The sequence below is a fragment of the Anticarsia gemmatalis genome, chromosome 28 (assembly GCF_050436995.1).
Source record: "Anticarsia gemmatalis isolate Benzon Research Colony breed Stoneville strain chromosome 28, ilAntGemm2 primary, whole genome shotgun sequence".
Lineage (NCBI taxonomy): Eukaryota > Metazoa > Arthropoda > Insecta > Lepidoptera > Erebidae > Anticarsia > Anticarsia gemmatalis.
The window spans coordinates 404,602-429,442 of NC_134772.1; the positions used below are offsets into that span (position 1 = coordinate 404,602).

The 24,841-nt window shown below is 38.7% G+C and overlaps 1 protein-coding gene across 2 annotated transcripts in view; it reads left to right on the forward strand.

The window, feature by feature from the left end:
- LOC142984746 (uncharacterized) overlaps nt 1–24,841 on the forward strand; it is a 47,084-nt gene that overhangs the window by 15,914 nt on the left and 6,329 nt on the right. Inside the window, exons 3-22 of one of the 2 annotated variants that reach the window (XM_076132506.1) lie at nt 826–889; nt 1,532–1,686; nt 2,857–2,988; nt 3,509–3,632; nt 4,796–4,918; nt 5,482–5,603; nt 6,725–6,827; nt 7,455–7,504; nt 8,267–8,380; nt 9,944–10,060; nt 10,549–10,629; nt 11,386–11,527; nt 12,072–12,163; nt 13,068–13,159; nt 14,333–14,426; nt 17,671–17,749; nt 20,042–21,343; nt 22,657–22,763; nt 23,578–23,668; nt 24,440–24,588. In XM_076132506.1, coding sequence (XP_075988621.1) covers nt 826–889; nt 1,532–1,686; nt 2,857–2,988; nt 3,509–3,632; nt 4,796–4,918; nt 5,482–5,603; nt 6,725–6,827; nt 7,455–7,504; nt 8,267–8,380; nt 9,944–10,060; nt 10,549–10,629; nt 11,386–11,527; nt 12,072–12,163; nt 13,068–13,159; nt 14,333–14,426; nt 17,671–17,749; nt 20,042–21,343; nt 22,657–22,763; nt 23,578–23,668; nt 24,440–24,588 — 3,333 coding nt within the window. The remainder of the gene's footprint in view (nt 1–825; nt 890–1,531; nt 1,687–2,856; nt 2,989–3,508; nt 3,633–4,795; nt 4,919–5,481; nt 5,604–6,724; nt 6,828–7,454; nt 7,505–8,266; nt 8,381–9,943; nt 10,061–10,548; nt 10,630–11,385; nt 11,528–12,071; nt 12,164–13,067; nt 13,160–14,332; nt 14,427–17,670; nt 17,750–20,041; nt 21,344–22,656; nt 22,764–23,577; nt 23,669–24,439; nt 24,589–24,841) is intronic. The other variant, XM_076132507.1, reaches the window with a different exon arrangement.

Genomic DNA, 24,841 nt, shown 5'->3' on the forward strand with positions numbered 1-24,841 from the left:
TGCATCCGGTGAGGCTGGAAGCCGACTCCAACATAGTTGGAAGAAAGGAAATGATTGATAGTCGTTCCTGACACACGGAAGTTTGTTTCAGTGAATCTTTTTAAGGAAAAAGATGTGCCGAAAACAATGCAATAGATAGCAATAGATAAAAGTATTTGCATTTTAAACAATGACAACAAGATTGATTGTCTATACGGATTTAGATAAATAATACATATATGTCTCAATAAAAATATTTATACAAAGTAAAGCGTGAATTCTTGTTCTGTTTATTCAATGTATGTGTGAATGTCGCGTACAAGTACAGGGTTTGAAGCCGGGCAATGATTTGAGTTTTGAGCTATAGACTATCGCTACTGTACTGTACGACCGTTTACCGTGCCTCGGAGAGCACGTGTCGCCGTCGGTCCTGCGCCTGACCTCTCACTGGTCGTGTCGGTTATCCGTCCCACCAAACTATGAGAGTGAAGGAATAGAGAGTGTACCTGTGTATTGTGCACACACTTGGACACTATAAACAAAGTCCTGCACAGATGACCAGTTTCAATGAAACTGACCGCCGTAGCCGTATGTCGGCTAGGAGGACATTTAAATTATTATTTATTACGACCGTTTAAGAAGTCTTAGATTCGAATCCTGGATAATGTTTTGAGCTATGGAATATCGGTAGTGTGTGCTACTGTTTGAGCGGCCTCGGGTTCAAATCCCGCGTCAGGAATTTTTTTTTTTTGTCACATAATTCTCACTGATTTCCCGGGGTTAAGTTGCTGAAATCGGAAATCTACATGTTTCGGATATTAATTATTTGTGTTTATTTATTTCCAGGTAATGGAAAGCAGTCACACAATATACTTAGTAACAGAATATGCGCCAAATGGAGAAATATTCGGTAAGTCTCAATTTTCTCAAACCCAACCAGTGTTTTTATTTGCAAAAATGCGGGACTCTCACTTAAAAAGCGGGAAAAAATTACACAAATCTTAAAAATTTAATTTAATTTTTTTTTATTTTACTGTCAAGTAACAAGCAACAGCCGCCCGGATCGATTTCCGAGGTTAAGTTACTCTTGCCGAGGTCGATCCGTGGATGGGTGACCATTTAATACGCATCGAGTATCCCCGTGTTTCGCAAGGCACGTTAAATTGTGGGTCCCGGCTGTCAATTTCAAAGATCTTTGACAGTCGTTAACAGTAGTCAGAAGCTTGAAAGTCTGAAAACCAGTCTTTCTATCGTGTTATAACCCAGGTAACTGTGTTGTGGAGGTCAGATAGACAGTCGCTGCATGTAAAACACTGGTATTCAGCTGCATCCGGTGAGACTGGAAGCAAAACATAGTTGGAAGAAAGGCTTAACTGATTATTTAAAAAAATAAGCTTATATTGTGATATGGAAATTTTATGTATAATATAAAGTTTCCATGTCACATTACTATATTATAATATAGATTTCTGTTCACCCTGAAAATCCTATAGTCGTACTTTTTTTCAATAACAAATTGCAGTGTTTTTTTAATATTTTCGTTAATTTCCAGATCACTTAGTAACGCGGGGTCGCATGACCGAGTCGGAAGCTGCGCGGTCGTTCGCACAGATGGTGGCCGCCGTGGGGTACTGCCACTCCAATGGCGTGGTCCATCGGGACTTGAAGGCTGAGAACCTGCTTCTAGACAAACATATGAATATTAAGGTAAGTCTCGAGGCGGTCATAGCCAGTTGCGCTCGCTGGTCGGTAAACAATCTGTGGGTTAAGCAAACCGTGGCGCGGTTATTCCATAGATGGGTGACCGCATAGTGGTATTTGAACTGAGCGTCTCCGTGCTTCGGAAGGCACGCAAAAGTCAGTCCCGGTTGTTGTCAATTAAGCCTACATGGTGCTGTGGTTTAGGTCGCCACGCCGCTACCTCTGCGTCGGAAGTTCGTGGGTTCGATATCCATACGGGACAATTATTTGTGCGATCGACAAATAACGCTAAACGAGCTTTGCTGTTAAGCTACGCTTTCCGAGGTTGTTCTGTGGATGGGTGACCATTTTATAGGTGGGCAAGTTATGCCTTGAGTTCACCACGCTGACCAAGTGCGGGTTGGGGACTTTGATTACATTCAAGACCTGTTCTATAGAACTCTCAGGCATGCAAGGTTGCATCACGATGTTTTCCTTCACCGTTGGAACAAGTGATAATTATTTCTAATACACACATAACTTCGAAAGTCATTGGTGTGTTGCCTCGAAAAACCTGCGAGCACTTGCGTGGGAAGTGATATAAGTATATTTTTTATGTAACCCATTAATGTCCCACTGCTGGGCAAGGGTCTCCTCCCGTAATGAGGGAGGGGTTAGGCCTTGAGTCCACCACGCTGGCCAAGTGCGGATTGGGGACTTTGCATGCCCTCAATAAATATATAATATTATTTATATTTATTAATAATATATATATTCAATAAATATATAATATATATTCGCTTAGCCTTTGTTCCAAACTATGTTGGAGTCGGCTTCCAGTCTCACCGGATGCAGCTGGATACCAGTGTTTTACATGGAGCGACTGCCTATCTGACCTCCGCAACCCAGTTACTTAGGTATTAACACGATACCCTTCGGTAAGACTGGTTGTCAGACTTTCAAGCTTCTGACTACTGTTAATGACTGTCAAAGATCTTCGAAAATGACAGCCGGGACCCACAATTTAACGTGCCTTCCGAAACACGGAAGAACTCGATATGTATAAGATGGTCACCCATCCACGGAACAACCTCGGTAAGCGTAGCTTAACCTCAGAGATCAATCCGTGCGGCTGTTGTAAACTAAGCTCAATAAATATATAATATAAGTATATAATATAATTTATTAATATTTCAGCTAGCAGACTTCGGTTTCAGCAACGAGTATACTTCAGGGTCGCCGCTAGCGACGTGGTGTGGCAGTCCTCCGTACGCGGCGCCCGAACTGTTTGAAGGAAGACAGTATGATGGCCCCAAGGCTGACATATGGGTGAGTCAACTAAAATCTATATATTAGGTCGGGGAAAAAGTATTTTCGCATTATAGTATGTATGAACTTGTAATAAAATCTTTTCTCTACACAAAAAAGCTCGATATTTGGGTTCCAAAGTAACAAAACGGAAATTCTAATAAGGCCGTCAGTCAAATTATTAAAAATGACCCGCGCAACTTCGCTTCTGCACATAAGAGAGAATGGGTCAAAATTTTTCCCGTTTCCGAAACATTTTTCACTGGTACTCTGCTCCTATTGGTAGTAGCGTGATGATATATAGCCTATAATCTTCCTCGATAAATGGGCTATCTAACACTGAAAGAATTTTTTAAATCGGACCATCAGTTCCTGATATAAGCGCGTTCAAACAAACAAACAAACAATCAAACAAACAAACAAACTCTGCAGCTTTATTATATTAGTATAGACCTTTGTATCCAATTTCATACTTCATTTTTTCACACTTGTATTTCCCAAGTTCGATTCTCAGTTAAAGGAGGTCTATTTTTGCCAACAGTCCCTAGGCGTAGTCCTATACGTGTTGGTGTGTGGAGCCCTGCCGTTCGACGGGAGCACCCTGCACGAGCTGCGCAGTGTCGTGCTCAGCGGCAAGTTCAGAATACCGTACTTTATGTCGCAAGGTGAGTTTGTGGCTGATTGTTTGCTGGCAGACTGTTTGTGGCAAACAGTTTGCTGCCTATTTTTTATGTGAAAGGTTTGCAACATATTGTGCGATAAAAATTGCCGGTTAGTTGCGAAAAGTTTGTCAGAAATTACGATATTATTTTTGTAAAATTATTAATAAGATAGTGTCTTTAAGTTATTCGTGGTTATAAGAATGTTGTGCTTTTTTATATAAAAAATATCAATTTATGTACGTTTAGGTCACCACGCCGATACCACTACAACGGGAGGTCGTGGGTTCGATTCCCACACGGAGCAATTATTTGTGCGATACACAAATAATTGTTTCGGGTCTGGTTGTGCTTTGTGTCCGTTGTTTGTATGTTTGTAAAAGTCCCCGCGACACAAGAGCAATTCTTAATGCGGGAGTTGTCTTATTATATAAAAAATATAAAATAAAAAAATTTGTTTATGAAATACTAGCTGACTTGCAATTTTTCTTTGTATACTCGACTTTCCCGTGTCTTAAAGATAGTTTTATAAATCAATAAATGGAATTGGTTGAGCCGTTCTTAGTTTTGCGCTGAGCAACAAATTCAGCAGTAATTTTTTTTACATATTAAGATGATTTACCCCCAGTTTCTGAGTACATTTAGCGGTAGTTTATCTATTCGATAGCATTTAAACTCATATAAAAAAACACTATTGAATAAATTAATTACCGCTAAATTTACCCCAGAAACCGGTGGCTAATGTTTTTTTATTAATATTTGATCTGAGGTATATTTTAAGTTTTTTTTACCACATTTTCCCTAGTATTTAACCTGCACTTGGTTAGCGTGGTGGACTCAAGGCCTAACCCCTCCCTCATTAAGAGTGGAGACCCTTGCCCAGCAGTGGGACAGTAATGGGTTAAATTTATTTATTTAAGTATTTATTACTTTGAAAGAGTATTATACTTTTTGCACTGAATTTACACTATATAAAATTATAATCAATTTAATAATCAAGTAATCATTTACATACGATTTCTGTTAAAATAGTCATTATTTTTTCAAATATCTTTGTTATTACCTATTAAATTATTTTCTATAACAACTTGTTTTACTTGAAAATATACATATAACATATTTTTCTTTAACGATATTTATACTTAAATTAAATTATTCTTATCTTCCAGACTGCGAGCACCTGATCCGCCACATGCTGGTGGTGGAGCCGGAGAAGCGCCTGTCGCTGCGCAGCGTGGCGCGACATCGCTGGCTCAACGCGCACCAGCCCGGACCCGGCCCCGGACACTATGGTGAGTGGGGGAGCTTGTGGCTGATAGTTTGTTGTGGCTAACTGTTTGTGGCAGATTGTATGTGGGGAAGTATATTTGGGGCGGATTGTTTGAAGTGCAAACAAGTTGTGACATATAGTTTGTGGCAGATAGTTAGCTTGTGTAGTTTTTGAGGTGTATTGTCAACAGGTGACAGAAAGTGGTTTGTTTCTTTGGCAAACTGTTTACGGTGTATTTTACGCTGGTAAACAAATTTAGCTGCGTATATTTTGCGATAGACTCTTTGTCGAGTATAGGACTGCCACAATCGTTAATCTGATTGTAGGCGATGTATAATACTTTTAGGCAAACTACTAATTAATATTTTTACTGCTGATACTGCTTCTACAATCTGTTTAAATTAATTATTCTGCCAAAAGATCAAGCAGAATTTTTTGCTGCCTTTACTCACTAGTTTACTTGCAAACCCTTAGGCAATTAGCTCAGACAAAATAAAAAATATTGCAGAAAATATTCCACAAATTTTACGCCTGTAAAAACTCAGCCACAAACACTACGCCGCTAACTTTCATCTCTTATTACAGAGTTATCGAGCGGTGTGTGCGCGTGCCACAGCGCTCGGCCGCGCTGCGACGACGAGTCACGAGACACGGTCATAGCGCATATGTTGACACTACCCGGGCTTACGCATCAACATATTGAACAGGTTAGTAGATCACTGCTGGGCAAAGTCTTCTTCTTATCGTACGGTTAGTGGTCAACCTAGTGTCAAAGTTGTTCAAGCCGCCCGAAGGCCTTTGACGTGGCTTAACGACTGTTATCTTAGTTGACAACAACCGGGACCGACTTTTAACGTGCCCTCCGAAGCACGGATACGCCCAGCTCAAATACCACTATGCGGTCACCCATCTATGGAATGACCGCGCCAAGGGTTGCTTAACCACAGATCGTTTACCGACCGGTGAGCGCAACTGGCTATGAGCGCGAGTATAATTGATGAGCAAAGTTAAATTCTATTGATGGACAAAGTGGAGTCGTACTGCTGGATGAAGTGAAGTCCCACTGCTGGGCAAGGGTCTAATCCTAGTATTGGGTAATTGACTGGGTTAACGAAAAATGATTAAACTTGTACTGTTAAAAGTTTCATCTAAAATGCTAAGACTGCAATTTTTTTCGTAAATAATATTAAAATTGTTATTATTACACACTGAAACATTTTATTTGACACTTATTTGATACCAACGAAAATAAGACACTGACCTCACTATTTCATATTTCTATACTGGTTGTTGTCTAAGATAACAGTCGTTAAGCCACGTCAAAGGTCTTCGGGCTTGAACAACTTTGACACTAGGTTGACCACTAACCATACGATAAGAAGAAGAAGTATGTATGTATGTATGAAATAAGTGTAGTATAGTAATGTGAGATTAGTAATGTTCGACTGCCTCGGTGGCGCGGTCGGTAGTATATGCGACTGCGGTGCGAGAGGTCTCGGGTTCGAATCCTGGGTCGGGCCAAAAAGTCTTTTCTGAGATTTTCTGTTAAGAATTTGTTAGAGAATGCCCGGAGTTGGGAAGTTGAGGTCGAAGACCTCCGTGCCTCGGAGAGCACGTGTCGCCTATGCCTGACCTCTCACTGGTCGTGTCGGTTATCCGTCACACCGGACTATGAGAGTGATGGAATAGAGAGTGTACCTGTGTATTGTGCACACACTTGGACACTATAAACAAAGTCCTGCACAGATGGCCAATTTCAATGAAACTGACCGCCGTAGCCGTATATCGGCTAGGAGGACATTATAGTAATGTATGTTTATTTTTTCAGGCGATACAGGAAGACCGCTTCGATCACATCTCGGCGATATATCACTTGCTAATGGATAAACTACATCAACGGACTAGCGCTAGAAGCAGTTTACAACACAGAGGTAAGTTATATTAATATATTAGGTCGGGGAAAAAGTCTTTCCGCATTATAGTATGTATGAACTTGTAATAAAATCTTTTCTCTACACAAAAAGCTCGATATTTGGGTACCTCACGAGCTCACTGAAAGAAACCTAATGAACCGTGTACTCATTTGTGATTCTTGAAGCCAAAGAGATTTTATTACAAGTTCATAGGGCTGTAATAGCCGAGTGGTATAAGTTGGTACCTCCCACGCAAGAGTTTGCAGGTTCGAACCCAAGCCAACACATCAATGACTTTTCCAAGTGATGTGTGTATTAGAAATAATGATCACTTGTTATAACGGTGAAGGAAAACATCGTGATGCAACCTTGCATGTCTGAGATTCTTTTTATACAATTTCGTACAAATCATAAGTTTTGGTTGACAACATGTATGTATGTGAATGAAGCAAGGGAAGTTTGTAAGGATCGTACCAAGTGACGTTCTTTGGTCTCTGTCTACCCCTATGGGAAGAAGGGTGTGATTGTATGTATGTATGAATGTCATACATTTTGATGTTGATTTTTGAATGCAATTTTTCTCGTGTGGGATTTCAATAAAAAGAAAAATTGTATGTATATTAATGATAATGTGTATTTTTACAGACTCACTGGATTCGACAACAGGACAGCCGTTAGATCTCACAAATTGCAAGGTAATTATAACATTTTGTATATTCTACTAATATTATAAATGCGAAAGTTTGTGAGAATGTATGTATATATGGATGTTTGTTACTATTTCACGCAAATACTTCTGAACAGATTACGATGAAATTTGGTATATAGGTAGCTGAAAACCCAGAATAACACCTACTTTTTATCCCGGAGTTCCCGAGGGATCGGGATTTGCACGGGAAGGGTTTCCACGCGAACGAAGTCGCGGACGGTCTCTAGTAAAACTCTTCCGTTACTGACTGATGGACAACGCACAGTCGAAACTACAAACTTGACATTTGCTATGAACATTCCTTAGCAAGTGTAGAGGAGCACTAAGAGAGGATTTTTTGGAAATTCCTCCTCGAAAGGGTGACATTCTTAGCGAGCAAAGCCGCGGGCGGAAAGCTAGTACATATATACTAATCTATACTAATACTATTTTTCATAAAATTTTTCATGAAATGGTAGAGTTTGTTTGTCTATTTGAACGCGCTAATCTCAGCAACTATTGGTGCGAATTGAAAAAAAATGTTACTATTGGATAGCCTATTTATTGAGGAAAGAAAATATATAAAATCACGCTACGTCTAAAAGGAGCAGAGTACCAGTGAAAAATGTTACAAAAATGGGGAAATTATGACCCATTCTCTCTTATGTGTCGCAGGCAAAGTTGCGTGGGTCAGCTAGTTTATAAATAATATAGGTCAACTAGTTTATAATAATATAAGAGTATTTATAATAGTTCTGTGTCGTTCTAGAACGTGGAGGAAGAGCAGATGGACGCGGAGGAGTCCACGTCGCAGGACTGCCTGGTCACGGTGCCGTGCGAGCCCGGCGACTACCTCACCGACCAGCCTGATAACTTGGAGAAGGTATGTGTACTGATAGATAGACAGACAGACCGAATGAATGAGCGAATGAATGACTGAATGACTGAGTGAATGACTGACTGAATGAGTGAGTGAATGAGTGAGTGAATGAGTGAGTGAATGACTGACTGAATGAGTGAGTGAATTACTAACTGAATGAGTGAGTGAATGACTGACTGAATGAGTGAATGACTGACTGAATGAGTGAGTGAATGACTAACTGAATGAGTGAGTGAGTGACTGACTGAATGAGTGAGTGAATGACCGAGTGAATAAGTGAGTGAATGAGTGAGTGAATGACTGACTGAATGAGTGAGTGAATGATTGATTGAATGAGTGAGCGAATGAATGAGTGAGTGAATGACTGACTAAATGACTGAATGAATGAGTGAGCGAATGAATGACTGACCGGCTGGCTGACTGAATGAATGACCGAATGAATAACTGACTGACTGAATGAGTGAGTGAATAACTGACTGAATGAGTGAGTGAATGACTGACTGAATGAGTGAGTGAATGACTGACTGAATGAATGATTGAATGACTGACTGACTGACTGAATGAATGAGTAAATGACTGAGTGAATGACTGACTGAATGAGTGAGTGAATGACTGAATGACTGACTGACTGACTAACTGAATGAATGAGCGAATGTACGACTGACTCAATGAATGAGTGAATGAATGACTGACTGACTAACTGAATGAATGAGCGAATGTATGACTAACTGAGTGACTCAATGAATGAGTGAATCAATGACTGACTGACTGAATGAGTGAATGACTGACTGACTGAATGAATGAGCGAGTGAATGACTGAATGACTGGCTAACTGAATGAATGAGCGATTAAATGACTGAATGACTGACCCCCGATTTCTGAGGTACATTTAGCGGTAGTTTATCTATTCAATAGCGTTTTTTTGTACAAGTTTAGACGCTATTGAATAGATAAACTACCGTTAAATATACCTCGGCAACCAGGGGTGAATGACTAACTGACATATTAAGTACCTCTATTATATGTCTACTGAGTTAACTCGGTTAATATTGTTCAAGATTCATTTCTTATTCTTAAGATTATAATTATTGTGAAGTACTATTATGTATAATTTCACCTCCATTTATGTATAATAGAATACGGGAATTAACGCGAACACGCATTTTACCTTAAAATGCCTAACGTTTCGGCGCAGGTTGCACTCGCCGTGGTCGCAGGCTGACTGGAGCAGCGTTTATTTAAAAGCAATGGTTCACCTCCATTATCTGTACTTAACTAACCATAGCCAACCGAGCCACCAAGCGCCCATAGCCAGTTGCGCTCACCGGTCGGTAAACGATCTGAGGTTTAAGCAAACCTTGGCGCGGTCACTTCATAGATAGGTGACCGCGTAGTGGTATTTGAACTGGGCGTCTCCGTGCTTCGGAGGGCACGTTTAAAGTCGGTCCCGGTTGTTGTCTACTAAGATAACAGTCGTTAAGCCATGTCAAAGGCCTTCGTGACTCTAGGTTGACCACTAACCATACGATAAGAAGAAGACTAATGTATGTTCTATCTCCCCCCCAGTTCGGCTCCACGTCGGTGCCCACGATAGAGGAGCCCCCCCCGGCGGCGGGCTCCCCCCCCGACACTCACGCCACGCGGCGACACACTGTGGGGCCCGGGGACTGCAGGCACACACAGGTAATGTATACTAGTCTTATACATAACGAGCTGACCCGCGCAACTTCGCTTGCGTCACATAAGAGAGAATGGGTCAAAATTTTCCCCGTTTTTGTAACATTTTTTTCTGGTACTCTACTCCTATTGGTCGTAGCGTGATGATATATAGCCTATAGCCTTCCTCGATAAATGGGCTATATAACACTGAAAGCATTTTTATACTAAAATGGTTTTTTGACATTTTTTAAAGAGTAACTGATTTAATTGTTGACAAGTACCTAATTGTGATAATCATGTTAAATGTGGTTGTATTTTCATTTAATTATAGTTAATGAGAAAAAGAAATAAATCTGTAAGAAATTATTTATAAAAATGGTATTATTATTGTCAAAAAAAGCAAAAAAAGTATCCATTTTTCAAATGCCCGTCTATTTAATCGAAAATAATATTACTTTATCCAGTGTATGTGTATATTATAAGTGTTATATAATGTATGTATGTATGTACAGGGAAGCGAGCTGGGCGTGTGCGGCGCGGCGGTCTCAGCAGATCTCAGGCCGTCACCGTTATATGTATCTGCACATTTTAATGTAAGTATAATAACAATTGCTATTTTAATTGAAATTATTTTTAAGTTATGTAAATGTATTTCTTAAAAAAATGTTGGAAATTGGGTTTAATTTTGCTTAAATTTTAAAAAAATTGGTCTTACGATCTAGGGTTTAGATTGCATATTTGACAAAATATGTTTAATCCTACTAATATGATAAATGAGAAAGTTTGTGAGAATGTATGTATGTATGGATGTTACTCTTTCACGCAGATACTATTGAATCGATTACCATGAAATTTGGTATGTAGGTAGCTGAAGACTCAGAATAACACATAGGCTACTTTTTATCCCGGAGCTCCCGAGGGATCGGGATTTACACGGGAAGGGTTTCCACGCGGACGAAGTCGCGCTCTGCCTCTAGAATATTATAATAAAATAATAAATAAATTTAACTCATTAATATCCCACTGCTGGGCAAGGGTCTCCTCCCGTAATGAGAGGTTAGGCCTTGAGTCCACCACGCTGGCCAAGTGCGGGTTGGGGACTTTGCATGCCCTCAATAAGTGTATTCAACAAATTTTAGGCATGCAAGGTTTCCTCACGATGTTTTCCTTCACCGTTGGAGCTAGTGATAATTATTTCTAATACACACATAACTTCGAAAAGTCATTGGTGTGTTGCCTCGGATTCGAACCTGCGACCACTGGCGTGGGAGGTGTCAACTTATACCACTCGGCTATCACTGCTCCTGCAGGGTATATTATATTCTAACGAAATTTTCTTATTTGTACAGCAACAAGCGTCTCCCAATGTATCGATGTTGCCGAACACGAACCTGGCTGCGAAGTTACCGGCGGTACAGCATCAACCCCCGCGGTACTTCAGCGTCAAAGACCAGCATCTCCTGAAGCCGCCGCACGCGATGCAGAGCCAGGGTAAGTCACAGGAATTAACGCGAACACGCATTTTACCTTAAAATGCCTAACTCAGGAGTCAGTCTGCGACCACGGCGAGTGCAACCTGCGCCGAAACGTTAAGCATTTTAAGGTAAAATGCGTGTTCGCGTTAATTCCCGTATTCCATTATACATTAAACATGCAACGCGAGAGTTTAAAAGTTATCAGGGTAAGTCACGCCTAACTCCGGGCTACTACGGTGTAATATACCTGCTACTTTTACAGGGCCAGGTTGATTAGTAGCTTTTGAACTGCACGTTTGGCGCAGTGGTTTAAGCGGTCACCTCGCCGCAATAACCGTAGTGCCACGTGTGGCGGGTTCGAATCCCACCCGGGACAAATATTTGTGTGATGGGCACGAGTATTTGTTCGGAGGCTGGATGTTAATGTATCTATATAAGTATGTATTTAGAAGTATATAAGTTTATCAGTTGTCTGGTTACCATAGTACCAGCTCTGCTTAGTTTGTAATCAGATGACCGTGTGTGAGTTGTACAATTATATTTATTATTTATTGTTCTAGCGTCAACATTCGGCCGGCGAGCTTCGGACGGTGGAGCCCACGTACCGCGCGGTCGGGAGCGAGCCTGCTGCCACTCTGCGCCTACGCACCATGTAAGTTATTCTTTATTATAATTATATAGTATAATACAAATAATATAATTTATAAAAAAATGTATATTTATAAAAAAATTGCTATTGCAATTTTTTTGTCGAATTTTATCTTAAAAATATGGTATTTAAGAAATTCTTACCCCAGAAATATATACATACTTGCATACATACATAATATCACGTCTTCTTCTCATGGCGGTAGGTAAAGACCAGAGATCGCCACTTACAAACTTCCTTTGCTTTATTCATATCTTTATATCTTTACATAATATCCTAGAAAAATCTACAAAACAATTTAAACGACCTGGACTTGGGGGCCTCTTTATTTCGTAATAATCACTTCTAAAGTATATTTTATAGAAAGAAAGAAAAAACATTTTTATTTTTGTACAACAAGTTTTTGCAACATGCAACAAAAAATTAAAAAAAAGAATCAAATTTAGATGCATAAACAAGAAAAAGTATGTGTATGTGCACTTCGCAGCTGTACAAAGACAATAGTCGCTCAGCGTAATGCTGTGGCACTTGCATCGCTGCAAGCGCTTGACAGCGCTAATTTTCAGCGATCACCAACAAAACAAGAAAAACATATTTCAGTATTTTTTACCCACGGGTATAAATAACTAGCTGACCCGCGCAACTTCGCTTGCGTCACATAAGAGAGAATGGGTCAAAATTTTTCCCGTTTTTGTAACATTTTTTTACTGGTACTCTGCTCCTATTGGTCGTAGCGTGATGATATGTAGCCTAAAGCCTTCCTCAATAAATGGACTATCCAACACAGAAAGAATTTTTCAAATCGGACCAGTAGTTCCTGAGATTAGCGCGTTCAAACAAACAAACAAACAAACTCTTCAGCTTTATAATATTAGTATAGTATAGATAATATAATATTTTGTTGTAGGTGTCAGACAGTGGGACACCCACCCGCGCAGAGAGTTCAGAACAAACGGAAGAACAAAGCACTGATTCTGCTTATAACACTAATTTATGCAGGTGAGTGATGTGAGAGCTCTTCTAAGTAACAACAGTCACGATTGATCTCTCAAGTTAAGCTACGCTTGCCGAGGTTTGGTCTATGAATGGGTGACCGTATTATGTAACAAGAGCTCGTGGCTAAGTAACTACGGCCGCGATTGGTCTCTCAGGTTAAGTTACACTTGCCGAGGTTAGTTTGTGGATGGGTGATCATAGTATGTAACGAGAGCTCGTGGTCAAGTAATTACGGCCGCGATTGATCTCTCAAGTTAAGTTGCACTTGCCGGGGTTTGGTCAATGGATGGGTGATCGTATTATGTGATATAACAAGAGCTCATGGCTAAGTTACAACAGCCGCGATTGATCTCTCAAGTTAAGCTACGCTTGCCGAGGTTGGTCAGTGGATGGGTGATCGTATTATGTATTGAGAGCTCGTGGCTAAGTAACTACGGCCGCGATTGATCTCTCAGGTTAAATTGCACTTGCCGAGGTTGGTCAGTGGGTGGGTGACCGTATTATGTAACGAGAACTCGTGGCTAAGTAACTACGGCCGCGATTGATTTCTCAAGTTAAGTTGCACTTGCCGAGGTTGGTCAGTGGATGGGTGACCGTATTATGTAACGGGAGCTCGTGGCCAAGTAACTACGGCCGCGATTGATCTCTCACGTTAAGCTACGCTTGCCGAGGTTGGTCAGTGGATGGGTGACCGTGTTTTATGACAACATCCGCGCGGATCAATCTCTCGGGTTAAGCTTACTTGCCAAGGTTGTGATTTGGATGGGTGACCGTATTATATGATGGCCGCACGGATTAATCTCTCAGGTTAAGCTACGCTTGCTGAGGTTGGTCAGTGGATAGTGACCTTATTATATTATGATAGTTGCGCAGATTAATATCTCAGGTTAAGCTACGCTTGCCGAGGTTGGTCAGTGGATGAGTGACCAGATTATATCATAGCTGCTCGGATATATCTCTCAGGTTAAGCTATGCTTGCCGAAGTTGTTTCATGGATGGGTCACCAAATTATGTAACGAGAGCTCGTGGCTAACTAACAACAGACTTGCGAATTAATCTCTCGGGTTAAGTTACACTTGTCAAGTTTGGTCAGTGGATGGGTGACCATACTAAATATACAGAGTTTCGTAAGGCACATTTTTCGCAATTATTTAATTAATAATGTTGTGTATCCAGGTACATGATGAACCGTGGCAGCAGCAAACGACACACCATGGCGACGCCTGAAGACGCCGCCAACGTCTCCTCCGTCTGTAGCTCGGGCACTATGGTGAGTGAACACCTTTATAACAATGACATTATCTTATCGTATGGTTATGATTTCAATACTTATATAATGTAGGTAGATGTTCCCATCATGCTTCCAATACTATTTATATCTTGTTTATTAGCACCTTAATAAATTTAAGTAAATGTAACCCCATTAATGTCCCACTGCTGGGCAAGGGTCTCCTCCCGTAATGAGGGAGGGGTTAGGCCTTGAGTCCACCACGCTGGCCAAGTGCGGGTTGGGGACTTTGCATGCGCTCAATAAATTTTTTGAACAAATTTTAGGCATGCAAGGTTTCCTCACGATGTTTGTCTTCACTGTTATAACAAGTGATCATTATAAATATAAGTAGGATTAAAAAACATGTATGGTATATTATATAAAATACATTCCATCTTTTATATTTATGTAAAAAGAAAAAATATGTCAACACTTATTTCTCTTTAAAATTAAATATTAGCTAATCAATGTGGCTTTGCTTGCATATAACTTTGAACTCTTATTTCATCTCATTTAGAAGTATATTTTTGGCAGAAAAGCGACATATTATTATAGCCGCACACTTTAACTATCACTTTACCAAATTTTATCAAAATTGGTTCAGCTTTTGACTGACTTACTGCCTCCGTGACGCAGTGGTTTAGGTCACCACGCCGCTACCATTGCGTCGAGAGGTCGTGGGCTCGATTACTACACGAAACAATTATTTGTTGAATCCACAAATAATTGTTTCAAGTCTGGTTGTACTTTGTGTCCGTTGTTCGTATATTTGTCCAAGTCCCCGCGACACAAGAGCAATTCTTAGTGCGGGAGTTGTCTTTTAAAAAAATATATTATACAGGGTGTCCCAAAACTCAACGATAATCCGAGACAGGATGAAAGGCCAAGTCATACCGATTATAGGAAAAATAAAAAAAAAAATCCATATCACTTAGTTCAGCAATAATAGACACTTTTCAAAAAAGTTGAAATTCCACACCCTTGGTCGCATTTTCAAGTCCTGTTATCACCAATGTCACAATTTCGCTGTGTTTTTTTGAATTTCGTGATCTTAATGAAATATGCTATTAATCGTATAACAAATTAATGCACAAAACATTGTTAATTTAATAAAAAAGTTAAGTTTTAGTGAGTCATCTTTCTCAAAAATATCGTTAGTCAACTTTGACGCTTCATACTGAAAAAAAAGTGTACTACACTACCCTTGGCAAGTTATTTCAAAAGTTGGCGCATTTAATCAAGATTTCAAAATGGTATAACACTTGCCACTTTTCTTGCCATTAAAAATGTTATTTTTATTTGAACGAAGAGTATCCTCGCAAATGGATCGGACGCAGTGGTACAATTTTATGGCCTCCTCGTTCTCCCGATCTAAATCCAGTAGATATTTTTTACTGGGAATGCTTAAAAGAAAAAGTATATTCGAAATCAATACAAAATCTATCAGAACTTCGGCAGAAAATTGACTCAGCGTCAGAGAAATAAATGCAAGGAATTTTGCTTGACTAGTGAAAAAATCTTTTGTACGCCGTTGCAGAGCCTGTATTCGTGCCAGAGGAAAGCAATTATTTTTAGTAAAGAGGTAATTGAGTCAGTCCAAAACAAATATTTAATGTAATAAACATAATAGGTTATAATAATAAAAAAAAAACAATGAACGAACCATCGATCTTATTTATTTATTCTCCTTAAACTAAAGTAATTCCGAATTGTTTTCCTCTAGCATGAATTAGGCTCTGCAACGCCTTACAAAAGACCTTTGCACCAACGCTCTCTGCAACGCCTTACAAAAGACCTTTGCACCAGTCAATCAAAATTCATTGCATTTATTTCCTCTGACGCTGAGTCAAATTTCTGGCTAAGTTCTGATAGATTTTGTATTGATTTCGAATATACTTTTTCTTTTATGCATTCCCAGTAAAAAATATCTACTGGATTTAGATCGGGAGAACGAGGAGGCCATAAAATTTTACCACTGCGTCCGATCCATTTGCGAGGATACTCTTCGTTCAAATAAAAATAACATTTTTAATGGCAAGAAAAGTGGCAAGTGTTATACCATTTTGAAATCTTGATTAAATGCGCCAACTTTTGAAATAACTTGCCAAGGGTAGTGTAGTACACTTTTTTTTCAGTATGAAGCGTCAAAGTTGACTAACGATATTTTTGAGAAAGATGACTCACTAAAACTTAACTTTTTTATTAAATTAACAATGTTTTGTGCATTAATTTGTTATACGATTAATAGCATATTTCATTAAGATCACGAAATTCAAAAAAACACAGCGAAATTGTGACATTGGTGATAACAGGACTTGAAAATGCGACCAAGGGTGTGGAATTTCAACTTTTTTGAAAAGTGTCTATTATTGCTGAACTAAGTGATATGGATTTTTTTTTTTATTTTTCCTATAACCGGTATGACTTGGCCTTTCATCCTGTCTCGGATTATCGTTGAGTTTTGGGACACCCTGTATATTTAATAGACAGACGTTAAATAAGTGACTATGTATATTGGAAAAAACATTTAAGTAAATACACCACTCTGTTTGTTTATTCAGCTTTTTTATGTACTATTATATACATAAAATAATATATAGCAAACATAGTGTTTCATAGTTATTCGTAATAAATAGACGTTAAAATTTCTGTATGTATGTGAATGAAGCAAGGGAAGTTTGTAAGGATCGTACCAAGTGACGTTCTCTGGTGTCTGCCTACCCCTATGGGAAGAAGACGTGATTTTGCGCTTTATAGTATGTATGAACTTGTAATAAAATCTCTTTGGCTTCAAGAATCACAAATGAGTACACGGTTCATTAGGTTTCTTTCAGTGAGCTCGTGAGGTACCCAAATATCGAGCTTTTTTGTGTAGAGAAAAGATTTTATTACAAGTTCATACATACTATAATGCGAAAAGACTTTTTCCCCGACCTAATATAAACAAAGTCCTGCACAGTTGGCTGGTTTCAATGAAATGTGCCCATAGCCAGTTGCGCTCACCGGTCGGTAAACGATCTGTGGGTTAAGCAAATTTAAGCATTCCATAGATGGGTGACCGCATAGTGGTATTTGAACTGAGCGTCTACATGCTTCGGAGGGCACGTAAAAAGTCGGTCCCGGTTGTTGTCAATTAAGATAACAGTCGTTAAGCCACGTCAAAGGCTCGAACAACTTTGACACTAGGTTGACCACTAACCATACGATAAGGACATTTTTTTAATGTGTATTTTTGTTTCTTTAGCCAAGTACATCACCTTCGTCTACTACGAGCATTCGAGTGAGAAGAACCGGTCTTCTCACTGTCACGGAAAGACCGCCAGGTTAGTAGACCAGTAGACCAAAATGCAATAAATATTTGTTATGATAGCTTTTCGAAAATAACGAGTTGTATTTTAATATGTCGAGGTTGTTCTGTGGATGGGTGACCATTTAACACATATCGAGTTCCTCCGTGTTTCGGAAGGCACGTTAAATTGTCAGTCCCGGCTGTCATTTTCGAAGATCTTTGACAGTCGTTAACAGTAGTAGTCCAGTCTTACCGAAGGGTATCGTGTTATAACTCAGGTAACTGTGTTGTGGAGGTCAGATAGACAGTCGCTCCATGTTAAACACTGGTATTCAGCTGCATCCGGTGAGACTGGAAGCCGACTCCAACATAGTTTGGAAAAAGGCTAAGCTGATATATAATCAAATGTAACCCATTAATGTCCCACTGCTGGGCAAGGGTCTCTTCCCGTAATGAGAGGTTAGGCCTTGAGTCCACCACGCTGACTAATTGCGGGTCAGGAACTTAGCCAAATTAAATTAATACTATTAATTAATTGAGGAGCTCGTGGCTTAGTTAACAACAGCCGCGGGGATCGATCTATGAGGTTAAGCTACGCTTGCCGAGGTTGGTCCTTGGATGGGTGACCATCTTATACATATCGTGTTTCGGAAGGCACGTTAAATAAATACGGTTTTTTGATATAAATAAAATACAACTCGTTAATTTAATAAAATTACATTTTATGTCTAGATTTTTTTGAAATCAGTAGTTGAAAGCATGAAGCTAAAATTGCATATGAATGGAGTTTTTTTTGCTAAATTGTTGTAAAAAATAGATTTTTTGTAAAATAAGTTTTTTTTGCCTGCATTTTTTATATTTTGTATGACCAGTGTCACTGCTATCTGACAAGTCTTAGTTAAATTTAACTGTTAGATACTTTCATTATATTGTTAGTATAGTAGCTTTTACCCGCGATTTCGCGTCGTTTGTGATTCAGGACAGAATTGACTGCCTCCAAGGCGCAGTGGTTTAGGTCACCACACCGCTACCACTGTGTCGGTCGTGGGTTCGATTCCCACACGGACCAATTATTTGTGCTATCCACAAATAATTGTTTCGCGTCTGTTTGTACTTTGCGTCCGTTGTTTATATGTTTGTAAAAGTCCCCGCGACACAAGAGCAATTCTTAATGCGGGAGTTGTTTGAATTCATACAAACTTTACCCCTTATTTTATCCCTTTAAGGGTATAATTTATCGAAATCCGTTTTTAGCGGATGCCTACGTCATAACATGTACCTGCATGACAAATGTCAGCTCGATCCGTCCAGTGGTTTGTGCTGTGCGTTGATAGATCACTATGTCAGTCAGTCACCTTTGAGTTATATATTTAGACTAGCTGACCCGCGCAACTTCGCAGCGTCACATAAAAGAGAATGGGTCAAAATTTTCCCCGTTTTTGTTACATTTTTCACTGGTACTCTGCTCCTATTGGTCGTAGCGTGATGATATATAGCCTAAAGCCTTCCTCGATAAATGGACTATCCAACACTGAAATAATTTTTCAAATCAGACCAGTAGTTCCTGAGATTAGCGCGTTCAAACAAACAAACAAACAATCAAACAAACAAACTCTTCAGCTTTATAATATTAAAGTATAGATTTATCTAATACATAAGGCTTATCCAGAGGCAGTGAAACTGGGACTTTATGTTGTAATTAGGGTTCCCTACCTAAAGGTGCTCCCACACAGCAGTTATATAACGTTAGAAACTGACTTATAACATTTGTTTTTAAACAAAATAACTTTTGTTATGATGTTATACAACTTCATTTAACAAAATGTTTTACTTCCTCGAAAGACAAACCCAACTGATTGAACACAATGTTATATAACGAGTTCAACCAATGTGGGAGCGTTTATAACATACTAGCTGACCCGCGCAACTTCGCTTGCGTCACTTAAGAGAGAATGGGTCAAAATATTACCCGTTTTTGTAACATTTTTTATTGCTCGTCTGTAGCGTGATGATATATAGCCTATAGCCTTCCTCGATAAATGGACTATCTAATACTGAAATAATTTTTCAAATCGGACCAGTAGTTCCTGAGATTAGCGCGTTCAAACAAACAAACAAATAAACAAACAAACTCTTCAGCTTTATAATATTAAGTATAGATAACATTTCTTAACATGTTACTGTTACAAGCTATTATAAATGTTATCCTGTTACAAAAAGTTGTATAACGTTATATAACTGCTCTGTGGGAGCACCTTAAGGAACCCTATTTTTTCTTGCCTGTAATTTAATTGTGTTATTTTTATTTTTTTCGCTTATTTTTTAGTTATTAGCCCCGAATTAGTTTTGGAAGTCGAAGCTAGGATGAAGAGGAACTACCTACCCCCTTCCATTCAGTACCAGTCTGGGTACCAAAGCCCCCCCACTAGTAGCGGACAGAGTAACATACCCCAGTCCCCCACCCAGGGTTCTATAACCGCTGGTACCCCAAACTACAATACCCAGAATCAGAATACCCAGAAATCTATGAAACCCCAACTGGAAACTATACCGCAGGGTAGTATAATGGGTACTAAAGGGTCTATAATGTCTGGGACCCCTATGACTACTCAAGCATCGTCACCTTTTACGCCTGCTATGGGACAGTACTCCCCTACCCATGGGTCTGTTACCCAAAACGTTGTTTCAGGGTCCATAACCAGTGGGACCCCAGTCAACCAAAACCAAGGTTCTATAGTCTCAGGAACCCCAATACCCCAAAATTTTGAACCCAAAAATTTCGGGAATTTCTCAGGTCATTTTGGTTCTATAACAAGTGGTACGCCCATACAAAATTATCAAAACAATCAATTGACACAAATTAACCAAAGTTTTTCAAATACCCAGTTAAATCAGGGTAATTATTCTAATACAATGAACTCTAGTTACTCTAACCCTACCGTTAACCAAGGTTACAGCAACCAGGGTTACTCTAGCAACCAAATACAACCATCTTTTTCAAATACCCCTATGAACCAAAGTAGTTATTCGAACCCATCGCTCAATCAACCTTCCTATTCTAATACCCCAATGAGTCAGGGTAATTTCACAAGTACCCCAATGCAGCAGGGTAATTATTCAAATACCCAGATGCAACAACAAACAAATTATTCCAACAACCAAATGTCACAGGGTAATTTCTCGAATACCCCAATGCAGCAGGGTAATTTTAATAGTACCCCAATGCAACAACAGACCAATTTTTCCAACAATCAAATGTCTCAAGGTAACTTTTCTAACAATCAGATGGGTCAAAATAATTACTCCAATACCCCAATGCAACAGGGTAATTATACAAATACCCAATTACAACAGCAGACAAACTTTTCCAACAATCAAATGTCCCAAGGTAATTTCTCTAATACCCAAATGCAATCGGGTAACTTTTCAAATACCCAAATGCAACAGGGTAATTTCACAAATACCCAAACGTCTATACCGAGCGGGTCTATAACAGCCGGTACCCCGTTACAAATACCCGTATCAGCGGGTACTAGTTACAACACTAGCCAGTACAACACTAGGCAGAGGAAATACTCCGGACCGCAGCGGGTTAAGCTACAAATGTTAGCTACCGTTCAGGAGATGGGTGGGTATTTTTTTTTTGACAAATGTTTTTGGGTATATGGGTATATTTAAGATATTAAAAATAATAAGTTTGTAAGGTACCTAATGGTATATTAGGTCGGGGAAAAAGTCTTTTCGCATTATAGTATGTATGAACTTGTAATAAAATCTTTTCTCTACACAAAATAGCTCGATATTTGGGTACCTCACGAGCTCACTGAAAGAAACCTAATGAACCGTGTACTCATTTGTGATTCTTGAAGCCAAAGAGATTTTATTACAAGTTCATACATACTATAATGCGAAAAGACTTTTTCTCCGACCTAGTATTTTAATACCCTATAGACGAAATATGCCACCTGACCTTATACTAAATAGGCTTTTAAGAAATAGGGGTTAGTGATAAAAGGTTAAAAATTTCATATTCTTTAATGTCATATGATAAAAAACGCCCAAACATAAAAAATGGGTGAGCAACCCTTATCACTAAGGGGTATGAAATAGTAAGGAGTATAGATGTTGGCCGATTCTCAGACCTAGTCAATATGCTCACAAAATTTCACGAAAATCGGTCAAGCCGTTTCGCAGGAGTACGGTAACTAACATTGTGACATGGAAATTTTATATATAAGATTATTTTACTGATTCCAGTGTAAAAAAAGGTAATTTTTTATTAGTCTTTTATGCATGTATGTGTGTTTTTAAAACGTAGTTGTGTGTGTGTGAGTGTAGTAGTGTTTTTTTAGACTAATTTAGTACTATATCGATGTTTTTTGTGTGTGTGTGTGCGTGAAATATAGTATAGTTGTAAAATTTATTTTTAAGAAATTTTGATATTGATTAAATGGATTGAAGACTTTTTTGATATGACTTAGTAAATTACTAGAATTGATTTTCTATTTTTTTTGTAAAACATTTAAGTTTTTCTTTTATTAATAAATAATAGTCTTCAGAGTCCGTTAGAACCGTGAAAGCAAGCGATAAAAAATAGACTTTCGTATTTATAATTTTAATTAATTACTGTTTTAATTAATATTCACTAGTGCAATTAAATTAAAAAAGTTTCGGTTTGCTAAAAGCATTTAAGATTGCGAATTATTTAATAAAAATAATTAAAAAAAATATTTTTTAACTTGTTTAAAATCGCATACTAATTTGATATCTATCGCCATTTTAGTATGTAATTTTAACTCATCTCTAAAGTACTCTTAAACCATTTAATTTTGTTACACATAAAGAAACGGATCACAAATACAGAACTTAATAACTCTTGTTAAAAAGTCTTCAATCCACTACAATATACTTATATCTCATGTATATATATTATATATATAGCTCGAGAACACGCGGAGCGGTACTCGCCGGTCCGCCGCGCGGAGTGCTCGCCGCCGCGCGCCGCACACGACCTAGCGTCGGCTAGACTTGAATATCAGCAGTTGCAGGTATGTACCATGTTTATATGTCGTTTATAATTAGTGTTTAGGAGCGTCAAGTAATAACTTAATAATGGTTGGTGTGGAATAATAGCAAGGAAGTTGGCTAACCGGTAACTGACGGCCGACTCCATGGTCTAGGATTACGTGGCACGTTGAATCGGTCCGGCTTTTGAAGAAGACCTTTATTACTCCCCACTAAACATCCCGCGTTCCTAATCAACCCACAAATGAGGCATCTTAGATTATTTTGTATTGTCTGAGATCGCAGGCAATTAAAATTGTTAACGACGATTTCGGGAGAGTTCTTTCTAATGTCATGACACACTGGTTACGAATCTCCATTATATATTTAAACCATTTAAAACCATTTACCATATTACTTTGACTATCCCTATTCACTGCCTTCGTGGCGCTGTGCTTTACGAAACCACGCCGCTATCATTACCTCGGGAGGTCGTAGGTTTGATTCCCGCACGGAACAATTATTTGTGCGAACCACAAATAATTATTTCGTGTCTGGTTGTACTTTGTGTCCGTTGTTTGTATATAAAAGTTTCAGCGACACAAGAGCAACTCTTAGTGCAGGAGTTATCTTTTTTTTAAATAAATTATTATTTAAATAGAAATCTAAAAACTGATTCAAATTTGAAAAAACGTACGTGTGTTGTTAACCAATTTACAATCATAAAAATTCGTCCAAACAAATTTTTCATCTGATTTTTTTAGGTAGAAAGCATGCTTACATTTATTGTCGGGTCTTAATATAAAAATACCATTTGCGAAGGCTTAAAAGCTAATATTTATTGCTTTTTCTTTACAGCGTGGTTTAGAGCGTCGTAGCGGCGGCGGGCCGGGTGCTTCGCCCCCGCACGCTGACGCGAGACTACATACACCGGCCGCGTCCATGCCTGGTAAGTAATTATACAAAAATTGTAAAAAAAAATTTAAGTGGGTTAAATAGGATAATAATGTTAAAATACTTTTGAAAACCATTTTAAAAAATGGTAGGTATGTATGTATTTGCTTTGGCAAATTCTAGTTTTTTTTTTCGTTTTGACTGTCTGCCTAGTTTAGTGGTAAGAATTGCCACACCGATGCCATTGCGTCGGGAGGTCGTGGGTTCGATTCCACACGAAACCGTTATTAGTGCGATCCTTAAAATAATTGTTTCGGGTCTGGTTGTTCTTTATGTCCATTGTTTGTATGTTTGTAAACGACCCCGTGACAAAGATTTTTCAGTTTTTTTCACAATGGTACAGAAAACTTGGACAAATCCGACTTAAACACGACTAGTTTAAAATATAAAAAAAAACAGCAAAACCACAGTTGAAATCTCAACATAATTAACAATATTATTAAATAAGTACAAGCTGTTGGACCTCCTTAAATCAATAAATAGAATAAATAATTATGTACAGTCAATTTGGATAACTTTGAATCATTCGGGTAACATTGACAGTGGGAATTTGAATTAGTTTCGATTATTTTTACAGATGAAACCAACACAATTGATACAGATTCATTTTAGTTTTGCAAACTTTTATCAATTGTGTTGGTTTCATATGAAAAAATAATCGAAACTAGTTCATATTCCCACTGTCAATGTTACCCAAATGATTCAAAGTTACCTAAGTTGACTGCAAGTATATAAATATAATATTAACCATACCTTCTCCCCACAGGGTCACCCATCCACTCGTGTGTGGGCATCCCGGCGCCGCTGGAGCTGAGCACGCTGTCCTCGGAGGCGGCTCGCGCCGTGCTCGCGGCCGTCAGACATGTGCATGAACCTAGCGCTAATGAATTACATAGGACATTGTTGTTGACACAGGTAATAATCTATATACTATAGTCAAAGTCAAAGTCAAATATTCTTTATTTCATAAACTTTAACAAGTATTTGATATCGTCAAAATATTTTTTATCTACCACCGTTTCGGAAAAGCTGTTGCTCGTGAGAAGAAACGGCAAGAAACTCACGGCTTGCTCTTTTTAAATGTTAATATTTATATATACATACTTACACATACTATAATACTATATTATACTATACTATACTATAATATTATAAATGTGAAAGTAAC